General features: G+C 40.4%; 1 protein-coding gene across 4 annotated transcripts; it reads left to right on the top strand.

The window, feature by feature from the left end:
- The first annotated feature begins 281 nt into the window (after positions 1-281).
- On the top strand, positions 282-26,409 carry ALG1 (ALG1 chitobiosyldiphosphodolichol beta-mannosyltransferase). 4 transcript variants are annotated; one of them, XM_027831426.3, is made up of 13 exons: positions 286-608; positions 1,798-1,875; positions 2,472-2,575; positions 3,819-3,967; positions 5,381-5,470; positions 12,757-12,867; positions 17,982-18,103; positions 18,933-18,971; positions 20,636-20,695; positions 21,474-21,584; positions 23,404-23,518; positions 25,603-25,678; positions 26,172-26,409. In XM_027831426.3, exons 1-13 carry the CDS (start codon positions 392-394, stop codon positions 26,301-26,303), a joined length of 1,404 nt encoding a protein of 467 aa, XP_027687227.2. In that variant the 5' UTR covers positions 286-391; the 3' UTR covers positions 26,304-26,409. The 4 variants fall into 4 exon arrangements, with proteins under 4 accessions (XP_043379474.1, XP_043379473.1, XP_027687227.2 ...); XM_043523539.1 differs by lacking the exon at positions 12,757-12,867 and having other exon boundaries at positions 282-608; XM_043523538.1 differs by lacking the exon at positions 21,474-21,584 and having other exon boundaries at positions 283-608.

Raw genomic sequence — 26,409 nt, 5'->3', positions numbered from 1 at the left:
TCTCAAGGAAGAAATCCGCAACGTCTGCGTGCTACACACAAGCGCTCACAGCAATTAGCCCGCAGGAGCAGGGCGGGGCGGGGCCGCTGCACCGCCCAGGTCCCGCCCCAAGGGGCTGCCCACAGCCCCAGCCCAGTGCGGCTCCACGCGACCTGGATCCCGCGAGCGACTCGCTCCTCCCGCTTGGTGCCCCGCAACGTGCGCTACGGGCGGCCCCGCCTCCCCCTGGTGTCCCCGCCCCCTGGGCTCCGGGTCTGGCCCCAGCAGGCAGCCTCGCTCTGACGCCAAGATGGCGGCCCTTGTGAATACGCTCTAAGTTCTCTGCGCGCGCTGAGCGGCCCTTCCTCTCCGTGCCGCCTCCCCTCCCCCCCCCCCACGTCAGCGTCACAACATGGCGGACCCCGCGATGCTCCTGCTGCTGGCGGTGGCGGGGCTGGCGCTGTGCGCGGCGCTGCTGTGGTTGCGGAGGCGGCCGGCCGGGCCCGAGGGGGCCCGAGGGCGGGTGTGCGTGGCGGTGCTGGGCGACCTGGGCCGCAGCCCTCGCATGCAGTACCACGCGCTGGCCCTGGCCCGGCGCGGACACGGCGTCACCCTGCTGGGCTTCCTCAGTGAGTGAGACCGCTCCGGCCCAGCTGCCCCTGGGTCACCCTGCTGGGCTTCCTCTACCGGTCTGGTCCTGCCCCCCGCCCCCTTCGGGCCAGGTCCTGTCCTGTCCCCGGGCACGGCGTCACCCTGCTGGGCTTCCTCAGTGAGTGAGACCGCTTCTGCCCAGCTGCCCCTGGGTCACCCTGCTGGGCTTCCTGTACCGGTCTGGTCCTGCCCCCCGCCCCCTTCGGACCAGGTCCTGTCCTGTCCCCGGGCACGGCGTCACCCTGCTGGGCTTCCTCAGTGAGTGAGACCGCTTCTGCCCAGCTGCCCCTGGGTCACCCTGCTGGGCTTCCTGTACCGGTCTGGTCCTGCTCCCCGCCCCCTTCGGACCAGGTCCTGTCCTGTCCCCGGGCACGGCGTCACCCTGCTGGGCTTCCTCAGTGAGTGAGACCGCCCCGGCCCAGCTCCCCGCCAGCCCCAGCTTGTCCCCCCTACTCCAGGTATGGGGTCACCCTGTGGGGGCTCATCACAATGTGAGACCTGATCCACTCCCCCCACGCACCTCTTCTGGTCCCTCCACTCGCCCCAGGCATGGCTATGGTGTCATTCTTCTGGGTTTCCTCAGTGAAACACCCAGGGACACCTTCAGTCCCAGGAGCCACATTGACCCATGCCCAGGGGTTTGGAGCCCACCTCTAAGCTGGGCCCAGTGGGGACCAGTGTAGATGCCCGCATGTTTAATATCGAGCCACTGAACAGCAGCCACCTGTCCCCGATTAGCCTTGTTCCATACTAAGATTCATGCCCCTGCCCCAACCTGGGGGCAGCCTACCAGAGTGGCAGTGGCCAGCCTTATATTCCAAACGTAAGCGCTTTTCAGATGCTCACACTGACACCTCTCAGCGTGCTACATCCCTGTGATCCAAGTGTTCCCTGGGCGGGGTGATTATTGGTCTCAGTATGAGAGCTGATCGCTGGTTCCTTCACTCAGATCAAAGTACTGCCTTCTGTGTATGCTCATCTCAGTATTCTAGATGTTCTCTACTTTGAACTGGGTCAGTAATTGTAGGGATGTGTTTCATATTAAAATGGAGTTTTTTCTAAATTTGCCCTTGCTTTACAAGTTTCATAATATGCCCTGTTATAGTAACACTCTTGTGTATGTGTTCAATAAACATCTGGCTGTAGAACAGTTTCTTTTTCTTCCAGGCACAAAGCCACATAGTGACATTTTGTGCAATGAAAAGATACACATTGTATCTATTTCAGAACTTAAAGTATTGCAAGGTAAGTCCCATGAGTTAGATGATTTTTAGTTGTACACATGTTATCAATATTTCAAATTCTATTTCTGTTCTGAAGATATTTATCATTATTGTTCAGTGAAAACCAATTCTTAGGGTCTGAGTTTAGCTTCCAGAGTACAATGGGTATCATTGCTGCTTTTAAAGAGAGAGGGAAAATTTTCACTTTCATACAAGAGTTCTTTTAAAAAAAAAACAAAAAAAACTGTTGGCACTCTTTGTTCTGAACCTGGCTCAAAATTAGCATATTAGTTTATCCTACATGGAAGCTACATACACTTTCATCGGGTTTAACAATATGAGCACTTGCGTGAAAACTTGGGCAATGCCTTTAACATAAATTGGCCTACTTCTGAGCAAGTGGTTGGAATTACATGTTTATGCTGTGTATATCTACTTACATGCACTATGAATTTATCTTTTTTCTAAAACAAAGACCATGAAGTAATGTGTTAATTTTTAAAGGATGCCATCACTTAAAAAAAAAAAAATTGTTCCTTATATATGTTGATTCTAAATGAATTTCATATTTAGGGTGTGCTATGTGAAATTTTGACAACGATTTCTGTCATTTTACAGTTGGTCCTAAGATTTTCCAGTATATTACAAAAGTTATTGCACAGGCAATACAACTGTTCTATACAATGCTGAAGATAGATCGGCCATCTTATATTCTTCTTCAGGTATATATGTAGATATATAGCTATGTGTTTATTGTATCACACTGCAGTACATTTTCCCGGCAACATCAGAAAACATAGTGACTGTTCATTTTGATGATAAAACTACTAGTGCGGAATGAATAGTCGAAACAAATTTGTGCAAATGTGAATTTTGATTCATGTATTTGCAACCTTTGTGTTCACTTTTTTCATTAATTTTTGAGCATTCAGACTTTATTGGCACAAACGCTAGTGAACTGAATTTAGCACAGATGCTTGAGTCTTTACAAAAAGCAAATTTCAATTGCATACTTGAGGGTAGAATTTGAAATCCATTCTAATGCACACAGCACAGATTGTGACTTAAGCAGTCAAATATAGAATTCAAAATTACCTGTTAAATAATCTAATCAGAACAGAACAATACCACAATTTGTCTACCAGTGTAAATTGCAAATTCTGTGTTCTCTTGTAAAAATAACAATTCATACTTCGTTGATTAATCCGATGAAGTGAGCTGTAGCTCACAAAAGCTTATGCCCAAATAAATTGGTTAGTCTCTAAGGTGCCACAAGTACTCCTTTTCTTTTTGCGAATACAGACTAACATGGCTGCTATTCTGAAACCTACAAATGTTGAGTTATTCCAGTCAAATATTTACTTACACACATTTAAAGTAAATGCATTTTAACTCACATTAATAGTTAAGGCCTCAGTCCTGCAAACATTTAGATAAATACTTAACTTTACTCATGTGAATAGTCCTTTTGAAATCAGTTTTCTAAGTGGAATTAGTGTTGGCTGCAGATGCCAAATTGAGAGCATGGAGGGTGAAAGCTTTTATCCACAGAACAAATATAACATGAGTGAACAGCAGTATGAACTTCACAGTGCTCCTCTTCCCCCAACAATATGCCTCGAACTTCACTTGGAGGTACCATATCTAGGAGTGAGAAAGTAGCTCTGTTTCCATAACAATGATTCTGGGTGTCTCTGCTGACATTTAGAGCTAGTTTTGGTGGTAGTTGTGATTAGATGTAGGACCATGAGGGACTGAGATTAACCTACTCTTTTTACATACAATACTGAGTAGTTGCCTGATTCCTGTGACCAAAAGTTGTAACTCGGGCCGTATTTGAGCCAGAGATCTAGAGATTGTTTAAACCAGTGTCAGTCCAATCCTTTCCTTTTCTGGCAGCTAATAAGCAGTTTGTTGTTTGGTCATAATTGGGTGCTATTTTTGTTTGTTTTATTTATTAAACAGAATCCTCCAGGCCTGCCTAGTATAGCTGTTACCTGGATGGTTTGCCTTGTACGAAGAAGCAAACTGATCATTGATTGGCACAACTATGGTTATAGTATAATGAGTCTGATCCATGGAAAAAGTCACCCTATAGTACAAATTGCAGAATGGTTTGTATAGAAGTCTTTATTTTCCTCTTACAAATTGTATAGTGTTTACTGTATGCAAAAAGGTGGAAGGCAGTGGTTAGGAGACCATTGACAAAGAGATGTTTCCTTAAAGAGGCACTTTATTTTTAGGTTCAAAATTGATGTACTTTACTTTTGGAGGTGTCCTATAGAATTAAATAGGAAATGCCTTTTCTATGGGTTTTTGGACCTTGCTAACCAACCTAATAGAAAATTCTATCCTTGTTATACCATTCTGTAAAATGGTTCCAGAAAGCTATAGAAGACTATACTGTTCTCTGTTAAATTTTAGAGCCATTCCTATTCCTGTTATTCCTTTTGCATCCTATAGGAATTTTCACAAAAGGTTAAAATGGTTATACCTTTTTAAGGAATGTCCTCCAGTAACAGCTAAATATTGTGTGTGTACACGCATATACCAGTGTTCGTATGTGAAGTGTACACGCAGAACTGTAAAAAGCCTGGTGACTTAGGCCTGGTCTATACTAGAAAATTAGGTTGATTTAACTGTCAGTCTCGGGTGTGAAAAATCCATGCCCCTGAGTGGTGTGGATAAGCTGACCTATGTGCCTATGTAGACAGCATTAGGTTGATGGAAGAATTCTTCTGTCAGCCGAGCTATCACCTCTCTGGGAGGTGGATTACCTGTGCCGATGGGAGAATCCTTCTCATCAGCATAGATAGTATCTACACTGAAGCACTACTTCAGTGCATTGCACTGCTGTAGCATTTTAAGTGTAGACAAGCCTTAAGAGGCCTAATTATTTCTGAACCTGAGTGTCATCCACTGACTCTTGAGCTGCAGTCATGCTTCTGAGATGCATGAGTTGCACATAAATGAAGTCAGTAGTAATCTGGGTCTCTTTAGATGGGTTGGAGTCATAATATGATGGTGTATATGGCTGTATTAATTCCTTATGTTACATATCTTCAAATTTGAATATGTTCTGCTTCTTGCCTTGTTTGTTATGACTAGGTTATGTTAAATACTTTATATTATAATTGCTTTCTGATTTGCTTGTTCTGTATTGCTGATTTGCACAGTAACTCATCTTTCAAGGTTATGATAGGTCTCTTTTGTTGAATTTAGTTCAGGCCTTTGGTTTCTCTGGGCCTCAAAGGGGACAGCATGTACTCTACTGTATCTTGAATGTTGGCTCTATATACAGAGCTCTTTAATGGAGCAATATCAACAAAGACATAATTTACCTGTTAAGAGGCAAGTGAGAAATGAATTCTGTGAGATACAGCTCCTGATAATTTTAGGCAAAATTGTTTAATTATGTTAATGTTCATTCCAAAGATTAGACATTAGTGAGAAACTGGTATTCAGTGTTACAATCTCATTAGTTGGGAATGGTGTTTGGTTTATAACTGAAGTTTAATTTCTGTCAGGTATGAAAAGCTTTTTGGACGTCTATCTGACTACAACTTTTGTGTGACTAATGCAATGAAAGAAGATCTACAGATGAATTGTAACATCAAGTAAGTCAAAAGCCTTACACAAACGATTGTATACAGATTTTCACTTAGATGAGGATATATAGCTAGCTAGCTAGCCCTAATGATTTTGGATTCATAGAAGTCTTACTGTATAATCAGGTGTAACGATGCTGGTTCTGGCGGGACCCAACTGAGAGTGCCAATTCAGGACAATTGCTTAAAGCAGGGCAGTTACAGCCCAAGGCTGGGGTTTCTGTGCATACCAAGGCAAACCAAACCAGCCAAAGAGAGAAGACTTTTACCCCACTGGCTAACCACAAGTCACACAAGCAGTTCCCTTAGACACCCCAGTTTCCCAGTATCCCCACCAGTGCCACTCGTAATGGGGACAAATGGTTATGAAAACCAATACCCCAGTAAAAGAAAAAAGGTTCTCTCGATCCCAAAGGACCCAGCCACAGACCCAGGTCAATATACAAATCAGATCTTACCCACAAATCACGCTGTTGACAATCCTTTAGAATCTAAAATCTAAAGGTTTATTCATAAAAGGAAAATATATAGATGAGAGCTAGAATTGGTTAAATGGAATCAATTACATACAGTAATGGCAAAGTTCTTGGTTCAGGCTTGCAGCAGTGATAGAATAAACTGCAGGTTCAAATCAAGTCTCTGGAGGACATCCACAGCTGGGATGGGTCTTTCAGTCCTTGGTTCAAAGCTTCAGTGTAGCAAAGTTCCTCCAGAGATATGAAGCAGGATTGAAGACAAGATGGAGGAGCTGCAGCAGCTTTTTATATTCTCTTGCCATGTGGTCTGTCTTTCTTTGTTTCAAAGACAAGCTGTCCATTACATGGCATGGAAAAACCTCAGAGTTCTGTCCCATAGGCATGTCCCTGCATACCTTGCTGAGTCGCAAGGCATGTCTGCCTTCTCTCAATGGGTCAGTTGTATAGCTGATGGTCCTTAATGGGCCATCAGGCAGGCTAGGCAGAGCTGACACCAACTTGTCTGGGGTGTCACCCAGAAGCATAACATAAGTTTGAAAAAAGAAAAGGAGTACTTGTGGCACCTTAGAGACTAACCAATTTATTTGAGCATAAGCTTTCGTGAGCTACAGCTCACTTCATCGGATGCATACTGTGGAAACTGCAGAAGACATTATATACACAAAAAGAAAAGGAGTACTTGTGGCACCTTAGAGACTAACCAGTTTATTTGAGCATGAGCTTTCGTGAGCTACAGCTCACTTCATCGGATGCATGAAACCTGTCATTATATACACAGAGACCATGAAACAATACCTCCTCCCACCCCACTCTCCTGCTGGTAATAGCTTATCTAAAGTGATCACTCTCCTTACAATGTGTATGATAATCAAGGTGGGCCATTTCCAGCACAAATCCAGGTTTTGTCACCCTCCGCCCCCCCCCCCCCCCCACAAACTCACTCTCCTGCTGGTTTCAGAGTAACAGCCGTGTTAGTCTGTATTCGTAAAAAGAAAAGGAGTACTTGTGGCACCTTAGAGACTAACCAGTTTATTTGAGCATGAGCTTTCGTGAGCTACAGCTCACTTCATCGGATGCATAGCATATCGTGGAAACTGCAGAAGACATTATATACACACAGAGACCATGAAACAAAACTTCCTCCCACCCCACTCCCCCGCTGGCAACAGCTTATCTAAAGTGATCATCAAGTGGAGCCATTTCCAGCACAAATCCAGGTTTTCTCACCCTTCCCCCCCCCCCCCCCCCCCCACACATACAAACTCACTCTCCTGCTGGCAACAGCCCATCCCCCTTTGAAACCCCTCTTTATAATGCGCATGATAATCAAGGTGGGTCACCTCCAGCACTAATCCAGGTTTTCTCACCCCCCCCCCAACACCCCCCCCTTTCCAAAAACCACACACACAAACTCATTCTCCTGCTGGCAACAGCTCATCTTACAATGTGCACAGCAATAATCCAAGTTTAACCAGAACGTCTTGGGGGGGGGTTTTGCAGGAAAAAAACAAGGGGAGACAGGCTACCTTGCATAATGACTTAGCCACTCCCAGTCTCTATTCAAGCCCAAATTAATAGTATCCAATTTGCAAATGAATTCCAATTCAGCAGTTTCTCGCTGGAGTCTGGATTTGAAGTTTTTTTGCTTTAAGATAGCGACCCTCATGTCTGTGATTGCGTGACCAGAGAGATTGAAGTGTTCTCCGACTGGTTTATGAATGTTATAATTCTTGACATCTGATTTGTGTCCATTTATTCTTTTACGTAGAGACTGTCCAGTTTGACCAATGTACATGGCAGAGGGGCATTGCTGGCACATGATGGCATATATCACACTGGTGGATGTGCAGGTGAACGAGCCTCTGATAGTGTGGCTGATGTTGTTAGGCCCTGTGATGGTGTCCCCTGAATAGATATGTGGGCACAGTTGGCAACGGGCTTTGTTGCAAGGATAGGTTCCTGGGCTAGTGGTTCTGTTGTGTGGTATGTGGTTGTTGGTGAGTATTCGCTTCAGGTTGGGGGGCTGTCTGTAGGCAAGGACTGGCCTTTCTCCCAAGATTTGTGAGAGTGTTGGGTCATCCTTCAGGATAGGTTGTAGATCCTTAATAATGCGTTGGAGGGGTTTTAGTTGGGGGCTGAAGGTGACGGCTATGTGTATGAAATGTGTGTATGAAATGTGTGTATGAAAACACATTGTAAGGAGAGTGATCACTTCAGATAAGCTATTACCAGCAGGAGAATGGGGTGGGAGGAGGTATTGTTTCTTGGTCTCTGTGTATAATGTCTTCTGCAGTTTCCACAGTATGCATCCGATGAAGTGAGCTGTAGCTCACGAAAGCTTATGCTCAAATAAATTGGTTAGTCTCTAAGGTGCCACAAGTACTCCTTTTCTTTTTGCGAATACAGATTAACACGGCTGTTACTCTGAAATAAGTTTGAAATACAGACAGTATAAGAGCCAATATTCATAACTTTAACTACAAAAATGATACACACATAACCAGCAAACCACAACCTTGTCTGAGACACCTTATTTTACCCCCTTTATATAAGATTTGGTACCACTACAGGACCTTGGTTGCAACCATGTTCTATATGGTCCCAGTTCAAGTCAATAACATGACATCAGGTATCCAAGAATCTTCTTTCTGACTCAGAACTAATACTTGGAAAAGCATATTCATCATGAAAGTATTGTTACTGGTCCACCCCAGTGCTTCTGGTACTAGGAGGCCAAGAAATACAGGGTTGGTAGACGTACATGTCCCCAAACATTTCTTACCCTTTTGTTGTTTACTTTGTAAAACCTCTCAGTAGTTCCACAAAACTTAAATAAAAGTGAATATTTATCCCTCCTCAATAATTCCCCCTCAAAGAAAGTCTGAGAGGCCATTTGAATTAAATGTTAGTGACAATTAGAGGGAGGATAGCTGGGGCTTTTGGCACGCACATAGGTACGGAAGCGAGCATGAGGTGCTTGAGTGTTTTGGCAATGGTGGTAGTGAAGGACGAATCTTGTATTGAAATTTGAGCATTGGAGGAAATTGGAATTCCCAACTTCAGTAAACCTTAATATCAGTACATTGTGGCGTCATTGTTTTAGACTGAGGCCCAGGGAGACATTACTGCATCAATTTACCATTATTTCACATTTTGAAAGTTTTTCTTTTGTGATCATAAGGGCTGGGGAATTTTTCAAAATTAAAGCTTAGATTCTTGGTCACAGTTATGAGGCAAGTTAAAAAATGAAGACAATTATACTGCAGTTTATATGGCTGTATTATGTGTGTCATGTATGCATTATAGATGAGTCCATATTGTAGGATTCACTCCACTATGCCAAGCCTAGCTCCACCTAGTGCCATGTGAATAACCAGGAGTCTTGCCAAATTTGTAATATTTTTAATTGGTGTAGTTCAGTCTTCTAGATCTTGAGAGGGCACGCGCCAGAAGGGCAAATGCAGCCTTATGGCTTTGCACAAAAGCAGCTCATATTTTTAATGCAGAGGAGGGCAGCCTGGGGAGGTTTCAGCACTTGGACATTCTGTCCTGAGGAGTGCCTTTGCATCTGAATCAAGAGCTAGGTTGGCTTGCTGAGGCCTCACGATGGTCACACCCTACCCAAAATGAGGGAGGCTCAATCTGTTCTGTGCAAACTAGGATTGAACTTCCATCTCCCGGTCACTTGTCAGGGCAGCCCTTGATGTGACAAAATACAGAGCATCCCCCTGCTATAAATACTTTTGGAATGTAACACTCCCTGAGATTTCTTAAATGATATACTGTACTTCCTGCTTAGAAATTGTTTTTGTATGATGAAGAAGCTAAGGTTTGTCTCTGCTACAGCATGTGTGAGAGCTCCCTGGATAAGCACATAGTACTCCTGGGGGGATTCTGTGCCCATGCGGGGGCGCAGAATTCATATGACCTGCATTTTTCTGTGCTCCCCATGCAGAAAAACGTAAAAAAAAAAATCTGCTGGGGGACACGTGGCTCTTCCCCAGAAGCCCAGGCAGCAGGTCTGTTCTAGCGTGCCTGGAGCAGCCTCAGAGGCTGGGAGGGGGGCTGGGCATGCAAAGCAGCTTATTTTTGTTTCTGTTCTGTTTAGGTCCAGTAAAGAATAGAGACAACTGTACATTATTGTTATTGAGTCTGCAAAAAAAACCCTACATAAATAAATTACAATGATATGGACATGTATATGTGTGCATATTTATTTGTTTTTCCTAAAGTTAATTAAGTATTTTAGGAAAACTCCTCAGAGCGGCCACCAGCAAAAGTTGGTGGCTGCACTCTGAGGCCACCAGAATTATGTTGTGAGAACCCCTGGGCTAGAGGCACAAATGAAGCAGCCTGCCTGAGTTAATTTACCTCATTCTCTGTGCACAAATGTAGCACCCTGACTGTGTAGTAAAAGTTGTTAAAGTTGCTGTTGATGGTTAATTGATCTCCTTCTCTGAGGCAGAAATGTAGCATGATGCCTGTTGTTCCTATTGTTAGTTAACTGTTCCCATTCTCAGTCCGTTCTCCCAGGAGCATTAAAACCTGTGAAAGTTTTAAGGCTCCTACATTGCCAGAGCGATGTAAAGAAGTCTTAGCATATGAACTGGAACCATAAACTCACGGAACATTAAATCCCACCAAATGAGGGTAAATCCATCCTCATCATCGTATCCACTCAGTATACTCCACACCTGAACATAGCCATTATATGAACAACATACCCCCATATCTCAGTGTCTGTACTTTGACCCGTTAAAGTTTTACCCCAATCGGGGAGATGGCAGATTATGTATTCCTTACGCCACCCATTCCTAAACCAAATTTCGCACCCCTTGATAATCTGTACCTTATTCCCTGATAACCAGAAACTTCTATGCTTAAATTCTGTACCGTTTTCTTTTTACTTCAACATCATCTTAATAAAATTATTAAATGACAGGAAGGGAATCCTCAGCTAGGAAGGTCTATGTGCTTTCTCACTTTTTTCCTGTGCCAAAGTGGCAGAATGAGGTTAGATTACAGCTCAGGATTTATTTTACTTACCCATTAAAAAAAGCTTTTGAGGGCAAATAAAAACATTTACCAAGCAGTCAATAAAATGTCAGGAGAATCAGAACTAAGCACTTCCCAAAGTACCCAGCCAGGTCCAGGACAACGATTAGCAAAACTGTGACAGGTTTCAGAGTAGCAGCCGTGTTAGTCTGTATCCTCAAAAAGAAAAGGAGTACTTGTGGCACCTTAGAGACTAACAAATTTATTTGAGCATAAGCTTTCGTGAGCTACAGTTCACTTCATCGGATGCATGCAGTGGAAAATACAGTCAAAACTGTATGACTTTCATGAGTGGAAGTCTGAGCAATTTAAAATGACATTCTACTTTTTTTTTTTTTTTTTGCTGTTTGGTGTTCTGTAACGTACTGTATATACTCGTTCATAAGCCAAATTTTTTTTATTAAAAAAGGGAAGCATCAGAGAAGGGGGTCGGCTTATGAACAGGCATAGAGAGGGAGAGGTGGGACACAGCTCCTCCCCCCAACAGAGGGAGCAAGGAGAGGCAGCACAGCCAGCAGAGCGAGAAGGGAAGAGTCTCTCTGTTTCTGGTTTCGCTGCTCTCCCCCCAGCCTCCAAAGCAGCTGCAGCTCCGCCGCTCAGCCCTGCCCACCAGAGCAGGCTGTGGCCGTGCTGCCCGGCCCGCCGCAGCATGCTGTGGCCGTGCTGCCCCGTCTGGCCTGCCAGAGCAGGCTGCGGCCGCGCTACCCAGCCTGCCGGAGCAGCTCCGGCCAGGCCAGAGACATCCTCCCCTGGCCCTCCCCAGATAAGGTGGGAAGGGATGGGATGGGGAGAGCGTGGGGGGTGGTCACAGGGGTTGCTCCCCTGATCCCCAGCTTCTCCCCCCCCCGCCCCCCCCCCCAAATTTCCCCACCAGTTGTCCTGGCCCATCAGGGGAAGCCGCTGGCGCGCCGGGACACTTTGTTTACTTAGGTTTACCTCCGTGCCTATGGACGCTCGAGGTAAACAAACCATCTCGGCCCTCCAGCAGCTTATCCTGATGGCCCAGGAGCCAGTTTGCTGACCCCTGAATTATAGGGTCGGCTTATGAATGGGTCATAAACATTTTCCATTTTTACGTATCCATCTTGGGGGGTTGGCTTATAAACGAACCGGCTTATGATCGAGTATATATGGTAATTTAAATGAAAATCCAGGATTATAACTGGAATGCCAGGTATTAGTTACCAAGTATTTGTAACTTAAATTTCATGTGTTTAGGAAATGCTGAATAGTTATTGTGACTTTTTTCTGTGTTGTAGTTTAAATAAATTACCAAAACAATTGAAACTGGTGTGACTATATTGCATTATTTTGACAAATAAAATATGCAGAATTTTGAATTTTTTGGTGCAGAATTTTGAATTTTTTGGCACAGAATGCCCCCAAGAGTTAAATGGGACTTTTAAAAAAAGTACGCATTGAAAAGCATTAAAACATTGAATAGATCTTTTTCCTTCTTGATAGAGCAAGGCTCCAATCCTGCAGATACAGGCATGTATTAACTTTATGCATGTGATGAATAGTCAGATTGAAGTCAAGACTATAGAGCTGCTTAACTGTTTACAGCTTTGGGGCACTGTTGTGCTCTCTTGTACATCCTTAGGGTGGCAAAAGTGCCCAACTTTATAGCTCTTCTATTCCAAAAAACCTTTTAAAATATAAAGAGTTTTCAGAATCAGATCATTAATAATTTTGGTTTGTTGATTCTTTTAATTGCCTTTTATATATTTTTTTTATTTGACTAATGAATTTGTTTCACTACAGAGCAATAACCCTCTATGACAAGCCAGCTGCTTTTTTTAAGGAAACACCATTAGAACTCCAGCATAAATTGTACATGAAACTTGCCAAAGACTATGCTCCATTTAAAAGAGGGTATGTATAAGTAACAGATGCAGTTAGTCTTTATTAACTGAATTAAGGCCAGCACACTTAGTTTAGAAACTGAGTATATACTTCTTGCTTGTGACTCCTCTTCCCTGTTAACTGACTGCAGCTCATGTGATTCCCAAGTGCATGTGGAGTGGAAATGGGGTGTTTTTAAGGTGTCAAATACCAAATCATTTTATCCCCAAAGTTACTAAACATCTATAGTTCAGAGAAACAAAAACTGATAGGCCAAATCTAAATAATTGTTTTTCTTAATGCAGATCCAGAGATGTGATCCCCTATTATTTTAGTCACATGAGATTCTTAGCATGCCTTAGGGGACACCATAATTAAAAACAAGCAAGATACTCGCAATTTAGTTTTGAATATTAAAAGAAAAAGGAAAACAAAACACAAGCAAGCAGTAAATAATGGTTACTTCAGTCAGTGTGTCTTCTGTACATCTCTCTGTGGAGAGCTTTCATCAGAGATTATACTCTGGAGGATTGGTCCTACCTGTTGGGGGCACTCTTCTCTACATAATTTGAGACCGAAGTGTATTGTTTTCCAAAATCAGTAGTCCTGTCTTAGTGTACATTGGTAACTAAAACAATTTATAGATTGGCAAAGGAATTTCATTTAAGGGTTGATGAATCCTGTTTGGTTTATTATGGATAACCTAAACAGTTTATAAATGGGCAGAGGTTAATGATCTTAACTGAGTCCTATGAAAAGGAAGAAAATAATTAACTCATTTATGTAAAGAAGCTATTCAACAGTTTCTCAAATGAGAAGGCAGTCTTTGTATAAACCCATCAACTCACTGCAAGGACTGGTCTTAAGATAGGCAAACTAATGAATATTAGGAATCTGAATTTCAAAATAAATCCCACTATTTCTTTCTTTGTCAAGGTTATCTGATGTCTCCTCCCCAGGAATATACAGTCTGAACAATCTGGTGTTAATACCTTAAATTATAATAGCACATGGAAATAATATAAGAAAAATTTAAATCTAATCCTTTGGCAGTGCTTTTGCAAACATTATCTCACCAGTGATGCTGAAGTCTTGGTGATGTCATCATGTTGCAGAAACAATGCTAGACTGCAAGGTTACTTCTTGATGTTTCATTATGGCTTCTTTTCCTTATTGCTGCTATTCGCTGCTTAAACAGACTGAGATGAATGTGCCAAATTGGTATCTCAGTTCAGAAAGATGTATACTCTTGTCCTTCCATAGTCCCACTGAAGATAGAAGATGCATCTCTTTCAGGGGAGTGGCAGGATCCAAATATTAGCTGTTATCACACTTTCATTGGCTCAGCACCTTCATGGGATGACATTGGTAAATCTTCAGTTCCTGACTATGCAGTCTGCTAATACATATGCAACAGCATTGTAAATCTTCAACTTCGTGATCCTATTGTTTTGTGTTTGTGGTGGGGAATTTTCAGGGTGTCTCTAAAGGTGGAGTCTTAATTCTTTCTTTTTAGTTAATCTTCTGAGATCTCTGTAATTTATCAGGGTTTAATAAGAGACGAATTTCTATTTCAGATGAGTCCAAACACTCCTACTTTCTACATAAGCCTTTTACCTTTAAAATAGTCATCTTAAACTTAAGCGATTTTTAGAGTATTTAGACTCAAATAGTTCTCAAAGCATTGTTTCTTCTTAAGAATCCTTGGAGATGTGTTTCTTGTCTTTGATTTGTTACGGAAGTTAACTAATTTCCCAATTAGTATAGATACCTTATATTCAAGTGGCTTCTTGTATGTTACATTAGTAACCAGTTAGAGCAACGTCATTTGATTGCATGTTGGTACATAAAACATCACTATTCACATAACAATGGCATCAGAAAGCTAGTACATTAGATGCATCTAGATACAAAATATTAGTGAATAAACACCGCAAAAGGAACTTACGGCATCTAACAAAAAAAGGTCTTCACCTTTAGTGGAAACACCAGGTTAGAAGTAATTAAAACATTTCTGAACTATACACGTTTTCCTTAGTGTTAAATGAATGAAGACCCTAGAGTGCCTATAAAAGAAGAAATTTTCAATAGGAATATTTCTGGAATCCTTAGTGTGGGTTTAAAACTGCGGTTTTTCCTCAGAAGGAAGAAAGAGAAGTGGGAGTTAGAGAGGCTCTTGGCTTAGCTTTTGTGGCCTGGATAAAGCAGGTGCTACATGTCTTCGTGAAATCGTAGACAAAGAATATCTTCACAGGCGGTAAGAGGAGAGGGTGGGTGTTCTGCTCTTTGAGAAGACACTCCTTTTGGAAGTTTGTCTTTTTAACCAAGTGGTTCCCAAGATTGCAGTCTACAGTAGATTCACCCATAAGTTGCAATTGAAAACTCCTACCAAACATACTATGCAAGACACACATCACAACAAATACTCAGATCTTTCTAGCATCACACACAATAAAAATTATATAAAGTATTAAAGCATAATAAAAATTGTCATGCAATTTTCAAGGATCTGAAATTGCACCTGGAGGTGATAAGCACACAGAAGCAGTATTCTCCTTGAAGCTTTTTGTATCTGTCCATTATTGTAAGAAAGCAAGGTTCCCAGGAGTTTCTTTAATTAGCCTGAATATTTCATTTACTAAAATATGCAACCAAAACCATAAGCATATGAGCTATTATTCTCCAAGCACCATGTGTACAAAAATAATTGGAAATATCTCACAAAATTCAGCAAAGGCAGGTTTATAGTAACATTAAATAAACGTATAACTTATTATAATAAAATTATTTTGCATCAATTTGGAGGTTTATCCCTCACGTGCAGTACTAATTCTTGTAACAATACCATCTTTCTTGGAGGTGGTATGAAGATTCAGGAACACCTGATCTTCTGTATTCCTCCATCTGTGGGCAAAAATGTCTCTTCTGTTTCATAGTTGCTTTCAGTGAGCGAGATCTGTTCGCTTACTTAGGTTTCACTCCTCTGGTGAATATACATGAGCCTCTGTGGCTTGAAGTATGAACTTTGATATAGGGCCCCTAAATAGATATGGGGAAGGTAGACTGAGGCTAATGTGAGTCTTGGTGTAAAAAGCTCACAGACATAGCTGCTGAAGCATCCCTTACTAGAAAATCAAAAGAGAGAAATTTGGCAATTGTCAAATTCCCAGTGAGCTAAATATCATGTGCCTCATAAAGAGGGACCTCATTCATAAAAATCTCAGATTTTTCAAAATTCTGAACTAATATTAAAAAGATTTCTTCAACAGTTTGTGGGACGTCTGCCATAGTAAATATCATAGAGGTAAGATGTATGAGATAATATCTTTTATTGGACCAATTTCTGTAACTGGTTAAAAGGTAAGAAACAAAGGGTAGGAATTAAATGGTCAGTTTTCAGAATGGAGAGAGGCAAATAGTGGTGTCCCCCAGGGGTCTGTACTGGGCCCAGTTTTTTTCAATATATTCATAAATGATGTGGAAAAAGGGGTAAACAGTGAGGTGTCAAAATTTGTAGATGATATAAAATTGCTGAAGATAGTTAAGTCCCAGGCAGACTGTGAAGAGCTACAAAAGGATCTCTCAAAACTGCGTAACTGGGCAACAAAATGGCAGATGAAATTCAGTGTTGATAAATGCAAAGTAATGCACATTGGAAAACATAATCCCAACCATACATACAAAATGATGAGGTCTAAATTTGCTGTTACCACTCAAGAAAGAGACCTTGGAGTCACTGTGGATAGTTCTCTGAAAACATCCACTCAATGTGCAGCGGCAGTCAAAAAAGCGAACGGAATGTTGGGAATCATTAAGAAAGGGATATACAATAAGACAGAAAATATTATATTGCCTCTATATAAATCCATGATGTGCCCACATCTTGAATACTGTGTGCAGATGTGGTCGCCCCATCTCAAAAAAGGTATATTGGAATTGGAAAAGGTTCAGAAAAGGGCAACAAAAATTATTAAGGGTATAGAACGGCTTCTGAATGAGCAGTGGTTAATAAGACTGACTTTTCAGCCTGGAAAAGAGACAACTAAGAGGGCATATGATAGAGATCTATAAAATCATGATTGGTGTGGAGAAAGTAAATAAGGAAGTGTTTATTTACTACTCCTCATAACACAAGAACTAGGGGTCACCCAATGAAATTAATAGGCAGCAGGTTTAAAACAAAAAAGAGGAAGTATTTTTTCACACAACACACAGTCGACCTGTGGAACTCCTCGCCAGAGGATGTTGTGAAGGCCAAGACTATTACAGGGTTCAAAAAAGAACTAGATAAGTTCATGGAGGATAGGTCCATTAGTGGCTATTAGCCAGGATGGACAGGGATGGTGTCCCCAGCCTCTGTTTGCCAGAAGGTGGGAATGGGCGACGGGTTTGATCACTTAATGATTACTTGTTCTATTTATTCCCTCTGGGGCACCTGGCATTGGCCACTGTTGGAAGACAGGATACTGGGCTAAATGGACCTTTGGTCTGACCCAGTATGGCCATTCTTATGTTATGCGGGTGAGAGAGGGAAGCTTTTCAGCCATAAAGATATTCCTGAAGAAGAGCTCTGTTTGGCTCGAAAGCTTGTCTCTCTCACCTACAGAAGTTGGTCCAATAAAAGATATTACCTCACCACCTTGTCTCTCCAACATCCAGGGACTGACATGGCTACAGCTACACTGCATATAATAAATATCATGGCAGATGATGACTGTACCATGAGAAATGGCTTAAAAAATGCTCAGGACAGTCAGTCCAGCTTCTTTGTTAAAATCCTTAGTGCAGAATGAATTGACTCCATGCACGATAGGCCATCATCTTCAAGGTAAAACAAGTACAGGTTGGAGAATTGGAAGGCATGCTAGACACTCTCCACAAATTGCCAAGGGAACACCCTCGGAAGTTGTATTGTTAGGATATCAGTGATAGCTAGGAAAAGAATCATCTGAGTCGCATCATCATGATACCTGGATGCTCACCAGCAAAATGAATGAGCCCCCAGAGGTGCTGAATGACAAATTTGGAACCATAATGTTGTGAAATTCATACCATTTGGTACAGTGTTTGATTATATCCATGCACATCCTTACATAGTATATCTTGGAATTAATAATTATGTTCTTTAAATCCTGTTTACACAGAACAGACTCCATACGTCCAGTTGTTGAGAAGTCTGCATTTACAGAACTAGACATCGGAAATGGAAATGTGACACAAGTCAAAGAAAGACCAGCTCTTCTCATCAGCAGCACCAGCTGGACAGGTCTTTAATCAAATTGGTGTTTGTTGTTCATATTCCTTTATAATATCTTTACATTAAACAGTTGATAAAAATTAGAGCTGTACCTCCCTCCCCCACGCATAAACTTTGATCTGATACAGGACATTACAGCCAGCAAAAACAAAGTTGTATACATTTCTTTGATTAACAGGAAGAATTTGCAGATCAGCTGTATGGACTTATCTCAGTGTCTACACATGAGGACCCTAATCCGTTGAAATTTTTAGTTTAATTATGGAGTTATAAGGTAAATGTTGAGCTCCATGAATGATTACAGAAACAAGTCCTACCCTCGTCTAACATTAGAAGTACATTTAATATGCTTGCATGGTGCTCTAGAATGGTTCTAATAAGTTACAATGTTTTGTCTTTCATTTCCTGGTACATTTATTACATATATTTATGCACTAAGATAATTATTTTGTTTGTGAAAAAGTCTAAAGCTGGAACAAAATCTGCTGTATTGTAATTGAGAATGGAAGTGTGCATCTTCCTGAATTAAAATTAATTGGGCAATAATGTCTAATAACATTGACAAATGAAACGTCATGCTTCTGAGATGCTGATTGGCTTTAGTATTTGTGTAATTGTTGGAAAAGTTTCCATTAAATGCAGCAAGTAGGAATAATACGAGAGTTATAGGCTTTTGTGTAGTAGTATTACATTTATAGTACCTATCATGGTAAAAGCACATTGTATATTTAGTCACTTAAGTGAAGATGAGGAAAGTCATGATTACTGTCTTTTCAAAAGAATAAGGCATTACAGCTAAAAATGCTACGAGTGTCACTAATAAACGTTTCTTTTTTAGAGGATGAAGATTTTTCTATTCTTTTAAAAGCTTTAGAAGGTAAGTATCAAGGAGTTTTCTTTGGCTATTTAAAGAGTCTTATTATGGATGTATTCTCAACAATCACTAAGAGCTTCTTCAAAGAACAGTGCCTTCATGTGCAAATGAAAATTCAAATGCATTTAAGGACCAGAGTAGTTTGTCTCAGTGTGGGAGTAAAAAAAAGCTTAAGATCATAGTGACATGCATGATACAATTAAAACCTTTGTCACGAGGAAATAAATTTCTAACCACTTGATAAAGTGGGTTACAGCTTTACTTTGTACTCGTCATGTGGTCTGGCCGCTTACTGAGCTCCCTCTTGTGGCCAGGGGTGCCTTTGCAATGCCCTGTGAATAATTTCTCTCTTAGGTTCCTTACACAGACAGGTCTGGGTTTATTCATAGAAAATCATTCAAAGTCCCAAATTGAAGTCCCCTAACCAAATGTTTCCTTTCTACTCCCAGGTCTCCTTGCCGGGAGAGCTTTTGTGCCCTTTCCCTGGCTTGCCCAGGGTCTCTCCTGCCTTAGCAGGCTATTCCTAACCCTTTCTGGCTGGAGTCTTAGTCCCAAATCTCAGGACTCTGCTGGAACCTGCCCAATCCTAGCAGTCTCTGTTCTCCCTGAGTACCTCCCCTTCAGTGCAGCCACTGCTGCCCTTTATTGGGAACTACCTGACGTAAGATTCAGTGGGTGAGTGGTTAAGTTGCTTGACTAAAGATCTGAAGGTTATAGGTTCAAATTGCACTTGATCTCCCACTGAAAGGCCATCTCTTGTTCACCCAGATGCAAAATGGGTACCTGTTCCACCAGGTTAGGGCTGTCAAAGGCGGTTGGACATATCACTCCCTTGTGTACCCTTGGCTGTGAAACTGACATACCTTAACCACGTCAGCCTGATGAGCCATTGATTTGGGGGAACTTTGGCTCAGGTGGGGCTTATCCTGTAATCAGTGTTGGCTTAGATCCAAGGTCTCCAGCCCATGAGGCAAACCACCCTGTTATACAACATGTGCATGCGCGCGTGCGTGCACACACACACTTTCAAATACCTATTGAAATGATTTCAAGAAAGATGGGAACCTGCATTAAGCAATTTGGGTAATCTGTGTCTGTGTTCTTGAACCTAACAACAAAAAACAGCTCGTAGTGGTCACAGCGTAATGTTGGGTTTCTGCAGATTTTATGAACTGTACATTTAAAAGCATGATGTCCATATAATTTATTTATATAGTATAAAAAAGGAAATATGTTAACATATATATTTAAAAAAAATCTCTTAAATCAGTTTTAAATTATTTTTGTAAAATGAAAAGTCTTGTTCCCCCTTTGAAATCAGTGGGATTATCTGTATGGGGTGGGGGGGAAGAGCAGAATTTGGCTCACCAGTGTTGTGAGTGGCAAACACCTACACCTTGCAGACAGTTTCCTTTAAGTATCAGGCATGTTTCAGAGAGGGCTAGGTGATTCCTTGTGAAGAATTATTACTTTGCATTATGGCTGTTACAAGAGGCCCAAATTAGGATCAAGGTTCCCAATGTGAATTTCCACATTTGCTAGTTTGCCTGAAGTGTTTTTTTTTAATTATTTACTTGAAATAGAGTTCTCATTTGTACATCAAAATTATTCTTAAATGCGGGGGTGTGTATCTAGATATACACAAAATAACTTTATCTGTTCTGCAGATTATGAAGAGTATGTCAGTGATGGAATCAAGCTTCCTTCTTTAGTATGTGTGATAACAGGTACCACTTTTACATGGTAATTTTCTGTTCCCTTTCGGTGCTGATGCTGGAGGATTAATTTTTATCATCCCATTATATTGACTCTTACATTGATTTTTGTGTGTCTTTCAAAAAATATTTGTTTGGCACTAATTTACCAGATCACTAGTTGGAGAAGAAGCAAACCAATGGTGGCATGTTAGGCATTTTAAAATAAAATATACGGCACAGCATACGAATCTAGCCATTTTATTGTACTCTGTAATTCCTTTGGATGTATTTTCAGAATTTGAATAGTGAAGAAATGCTGGTAAAACAACTTAAAATGTGGTTTAAATGGTATTTAGCCTATTGCTAAGTAGGAAGGAATTTGGCTAGTACTTGGGAAGGAGACCAACCGTTGAATTTGAGGTTTTTGCAAAATGGTATAGATGGTTCAACAAATGGTATTCTTTCCTCCTAGTACTAAACTAATAACTTAGCATGATGATAAAAGGGCACTGTGCTGCTGGAGGGTGCCATCTTTCAGTTGATTTGTATCTGATAATGGTGTATCTACGATAGAGCATTTTATCTCATGGTTGCCCTCAGAAGACCCAGTCGGATTCACTATCACCATGCTAGGCCCTATATGAACACTGATGAATGATGCAGCCCCTTCTTCTAATACTTTACAATCTAGGAAGACAAATGAGATTTGCTCTATATCCCTAGACTTTAATGTGCAGACAAAAACCCACTTTGGGTGCTCCCAGCAAAAACACTAATATATATTATTTGTTTGTTTTCCTTTTAAAAGGTAAAGGGCCTCTAAAAAAGCACTACAACAGACTGATAGACAAAATGCACTTTAAACACATCCAGATCTGTACACCGTGGCTAGAAGCTGAGGATTACCCTGTTCTACTTGGTAAATAATGGATTACAGTTGCTGAAAAAGCTTTAAAGACTCAAGAACAATGTGTGAGGCTTAAGCAAAGGCTATGGATAGCTATTGATAATTTTGGGCAGGGATGGCATGGTATTTATCAGAGATGGTTTTTACCAGGTAAAATCATGGTTTTTAGCGCCTCGGGAAAAACGAGTTAGTCCCAGTTTAAGGCATTTTATATTGAAATGATTTCAAGAAAGATGGGAACCTGCATTAAGCAATTTGGGTAATCTATGTCTGTGTTTAAAACTGTTTAGTTAATGATGCCACTTTATACTTACTTTTAGTTACATATTCCAATTGTGGTTATGTAAGGCAGTAGATTTGTAGATTAATGTAGGGTTGTACAAATACAAAGTAAAACTGAAATGGGCATAATATTAATATATGTAATAATACAGTACTGAACATCGGCATGTCTACATTTTGGTTTGATATTTTCTGAAGGAAGTTATACATGTTATGACTCCTTTCAGTTTTCAATATTATATAAACAAAAGTTGAAAACATTTGATTATATGAAAACAACTATGCAGAGTTGTAGACTTAAAGCATTAAGCAATCAGAAGCATGCAGTGTTGCAGACCAATGGTCCAGGTCCATTTGGCCATGCAGCATCCTGTAGCTGAAGACCAACTTTGATGTAGTGGGTAGGCCAAGCCTATTCCTCGGCTTTGAATGGATGTATCCAAAGTTTGAAAAGATTCATTCTGTATTTGCTGAACTTGCTGGATCCTGATGCAATTATTCGTCCCACTTTCACCGTTTAAACTTGGTTTACATTGGTATTTACCAGTGCCCTGTCCTAAACTAGTTTTTCCTGGGAAATGGCCAACCCTGAGTTTGGACGCTAGATAGATGAATACCACAGTAAAATTAAATTGCTTGTTAAGAACAAAGTATATAACTGTATCTTGTGCCTTTTGTTATGCCTGAGAAATTGTTTAATTTTTGAAACTGCACAGTTTCCCCTCCTATTCTGGTAATTAGGTGTAGAATTCCATCTTGAAGATTTGCCAATATATCTGTATTTAAAAAGCCTCTGTTTGCCGCTTCTATTCTTCTAGGTAGGCTAAAACATACTGGGTTGTCTCTATTCAATGTATTCTCAAATTCTGTTCAGTAAATAACATTGGAGAGTTTCTAGCTGAGCTGTTGAAGGTAGCTGAGGAGATTAGGAAATAGATTGTTCATACTCACTTAGCTTTTATTGAGCTTCATTTATCTAAAATGCTATGTGTGGATAAAATACTGGTAAAATACAAGTTCTGCCTAATTTCAACCCCTCACTGTCAATTTATTTGGCTTGTATATCTGTGGTGGTTTCTAAGTAATGAGTATTCATCTCTGTAACCTTGGATTCTGTAAATTATCCATGTATTGTAAAGGCATTTGGATTGGAAGAGTTCTTTACTGGGTCATCTAGCCTGTCCCCTGCATTGTGGCAGAATTGATTTAATTATTTACCATTTCAAATAGATGGGGGTAGATTATGTGTATAATGTCTGTTAGTTTTTTAATTTCTCTTCTCCCCTTATTTTAATATCAGTTACTTATGTTTCTAAATCTCAGCTGCTCTGAAAAATAAAAAATTATGTGGCTTTTACTCACTGAGTTCCTAAATTCTGACCTAAATCATGTTCCAAGTAGTTATGTTTTAATGGCACCAAAGACATCAAGTTACATCAAAAATTGTGAACGTTTACAAAATTATATGTTTCGAAAACAATCTTTTGAGTTAATCACTTTCAAAATATACTTTTTAAAAAGTCAGTTTTGTTTCTTTTATAATTTGTAGGCTCAGCAGATTTGGGTGTCTGTCTCCACAAATCATCTAGTGGCTTGGATCTGCCTATGAAGGTGGTGGATATGTTTGGCTGTTGTTTACCTGTATGTGCAGTACATTTCCAGTGGTAAGAGCTTGCTTACTTTGACATAGCTTAAAATAACTCAAATAGATTTTTTTTAAAACAAATATGTAGTTTGCTACAAAATCATATGATAACAATTTCTGCTGATATTGAATTGATTCCTAGTTACAACACAGTAATATGTTTGCTTTAATTTGCTAAAGGTAAATTATGAAAACTGATTTATGACTTCTAGAGGTCATTTAAAAATTAACGCTTCTTTTGTGTGTGTGTGTGTGTGTGTGTGCGCACACGCGTGCAAAAGTTAGGGCATTAACTGCAGTGTCCTAGCCAGATTGCTTTAAAAACAACCACCTGTAATCCCAATTGGAAATTATACTCTTCTTCATATCCTGTTCTAAACTACTGGATTTGTTTCTATATACTGTTTGAGAGATGCTTCATTGCACTTTGGGATTGTCTAAGCCTTAGTGATGGATGAAGTGGTTACTGTATCTACAGTTTATAAAGTACTTGTAATCCTTTGGGAGAAATATGACTTTCATAATGTAAAGATACTTTGTCTTGTGCTATAGCGTTGGTGGTGACAGCAGCATAGAATACTGTGTGATAGCTTTGTTCATGACTGTAATATATAATGAAGACTCTTTTCTTTTTGTCTGTGATCTTTTAATAAGACTGTAAAATACACTAGCTTTCAGTATGATTATGGTATCTTCAGGTGAAAAATGCACATTTCAAATTTTAAAGAGTTCCACTTAAAAAAAAAACCAAAAAACCAAAAAAAAAACCTTGAAGAAAATTGCGCTATGTTACAGACTGCTGCTATTTAATCTATTCTGCTTCCTGGGCCAGTTCAGAGGAGAATCAAATCTGCTGTAACTTATCCATTTTTCCAACCATCTCGGTGTGTAATGTATAACTTAGACTCTCACCCAGGTATCAAGTTTCAATGTGTAATTTTACACAGTTTTACACATCACCTGCAGATTTGACTGACTTAGTCTAAAGAAGTCCAAGATGGTGTAATTTGTATGCTATAGGGATGGAACAGAGGGGTTAGAATGTAAATCAGCTAATAGGAGGATGCAAATTAAAGTAAACTACCCTTACTGTAAATTACACTCTAGTATGTAAGCTACATGTTGGTAAATGTGTGTGTCCAGTGCAATGTAAGGGAGACTCAGAAAGTATAATTGAACCTCTTATATGTGAAGGGGATGAAAGAAGATGTATATTATTCTGTCTTAGCTTCCCTTGGATTCATTTAGACTCCATGACTGTGAAAGACCTGTGTTTCAGAAGGGTTACATACAATAGAGTACTGAAGACAGGTCATTATGGAAATGAATGGCTTCAGTTACAACGGGCTAACAAAGCATGCTGCACAAACTTCTACATTATTCTGTGCTGACAAACGAAATAACATGTTGCCACTGTACCCTTTTTATTCCTTCCCAAGAGGAATTTCTCAGTACAGTTTGCTAATACACTTTGTATAGCAGCAGTTCTGGACAGGCTTATGCCTAGGAAGGAGGACTAATTTGTTTCAATCATTTGCAGCTTGTACCCCAGTGCAAGGAATGGAATTTAGGTTAAGAGATCCAGGATCTTAACAATGTGGGGCTTGTAGTAGGGCTTACAAACCCCATATTGAGCATAGATAGAAGAGAGAGGAGAGTCTTCCCTGCTCACAGGCAACCAGACTGACCACACCTCAGCACAGCTGCCAGAACCACCTTCATAGGGGCATGTACCCACAGCTGGGACCAATAAGGAAAACAAGCCCAGCTATAATTGAAGGAGAACAGAGAGATAGGGAGGCAGAAAGGCCTGAGATAGTGGAGTGGCAACAGCCCCATGCCATGATGCCTCTAAGAAACTGACAAGAGAAGACTGCGAGCCCTGGAGTTTAAGGGCTGGTTGACTCGTTTTAGGTTAAGTTGATGGACTGGGCTGATTTGAGTTGAATAGAGGGAGACCAATTAGGAGAAAGCTGGAACCTCTGGAGAGACTGTCCCTAGAGCATTTGATAGGGCTACAGTATATAAACAATCTCTGCAGGTATTTAAGTGGAGAAGCCTTTTATATTGTTCTTACATTTTCTTCACTGGTTTTGTTCACAGTTTACATGAACTTGTGAAACATGATGAAAACGGCTTGATATTTAGGGACTCGAATGAACTTGCAGAACAGCTGAAGGTAAAGATATTAGAGGCTCAAGTCCTTTTTGTTTCCTTTTTCTTTATGGTTAATGGAAAGGTACTGTTTTTGCACATTTGGAGTTAGTAGATTATAGATCCGGTTGTCATGTTTTTCTCCCTCTCTTCTCTCATTGTTTACTTTTGGGCAGTGATGCTTTTTGTTTATTTACTTATTTTTATATATTGTTAGTCAACATTGAATAGTATTGAGTATTAATAATTGTACTTTGTGGATTTAACTTTAAAATATACATTGTAAGACTAAATTCTCACCTATAGTTATGGATTTTATTGGCCACATCTGTTTGTGTATGAATTTAAAGCAAGAACGCACATTTTAAATATTTTATTATCTTGCAATACTTAGAGGTCTAGAGGGAAGAGTCCACTTTACTGCTTCTCTTTTAATAATCAAATTAAAGTTGGGAAGGGCAGGAGAAGCTTGAAGTGTGATATTTAACTTCTTCTTTGTTATTTCTTTAACCTTGCAGATGCTCTTATTAGAATTTCCTACAGCTGAAAGTAAACTTTATATGTTCAGAAGAAATCTTCGGGCATCCAAGCAGCTGCGTTGGGATGAGAGCTGGGAACAGACTGTGCTTCCTGTGTTTAGGAACAATTAATGGTTTTCAAAAAATGGACAAAAGAATTTGCACTTATGATTTTCACATTCCCAAGTTTGGTTATACATGATGGAAATGGTGAATAAAATCTTTATATTTGGTCTTA

This window comes from Chelonia mydas, chromosome 10 (genome assembly GCF_015237465.2).
Source record: "Chelonia mydas isolate rCheMyd1 chromosome 10, rCheMyd1.pri.v2, whole genome shotgun sequence".
NCBI lineage: Eukaryota > Metazoa > Chordata > Testudines > Cheloniidae > Chelonia > Chelonia mydas.
Note: the sequence above shows the minus strand (reverse complement) of the source record. Positions and strands in the feature narration are given on the sequence as shown.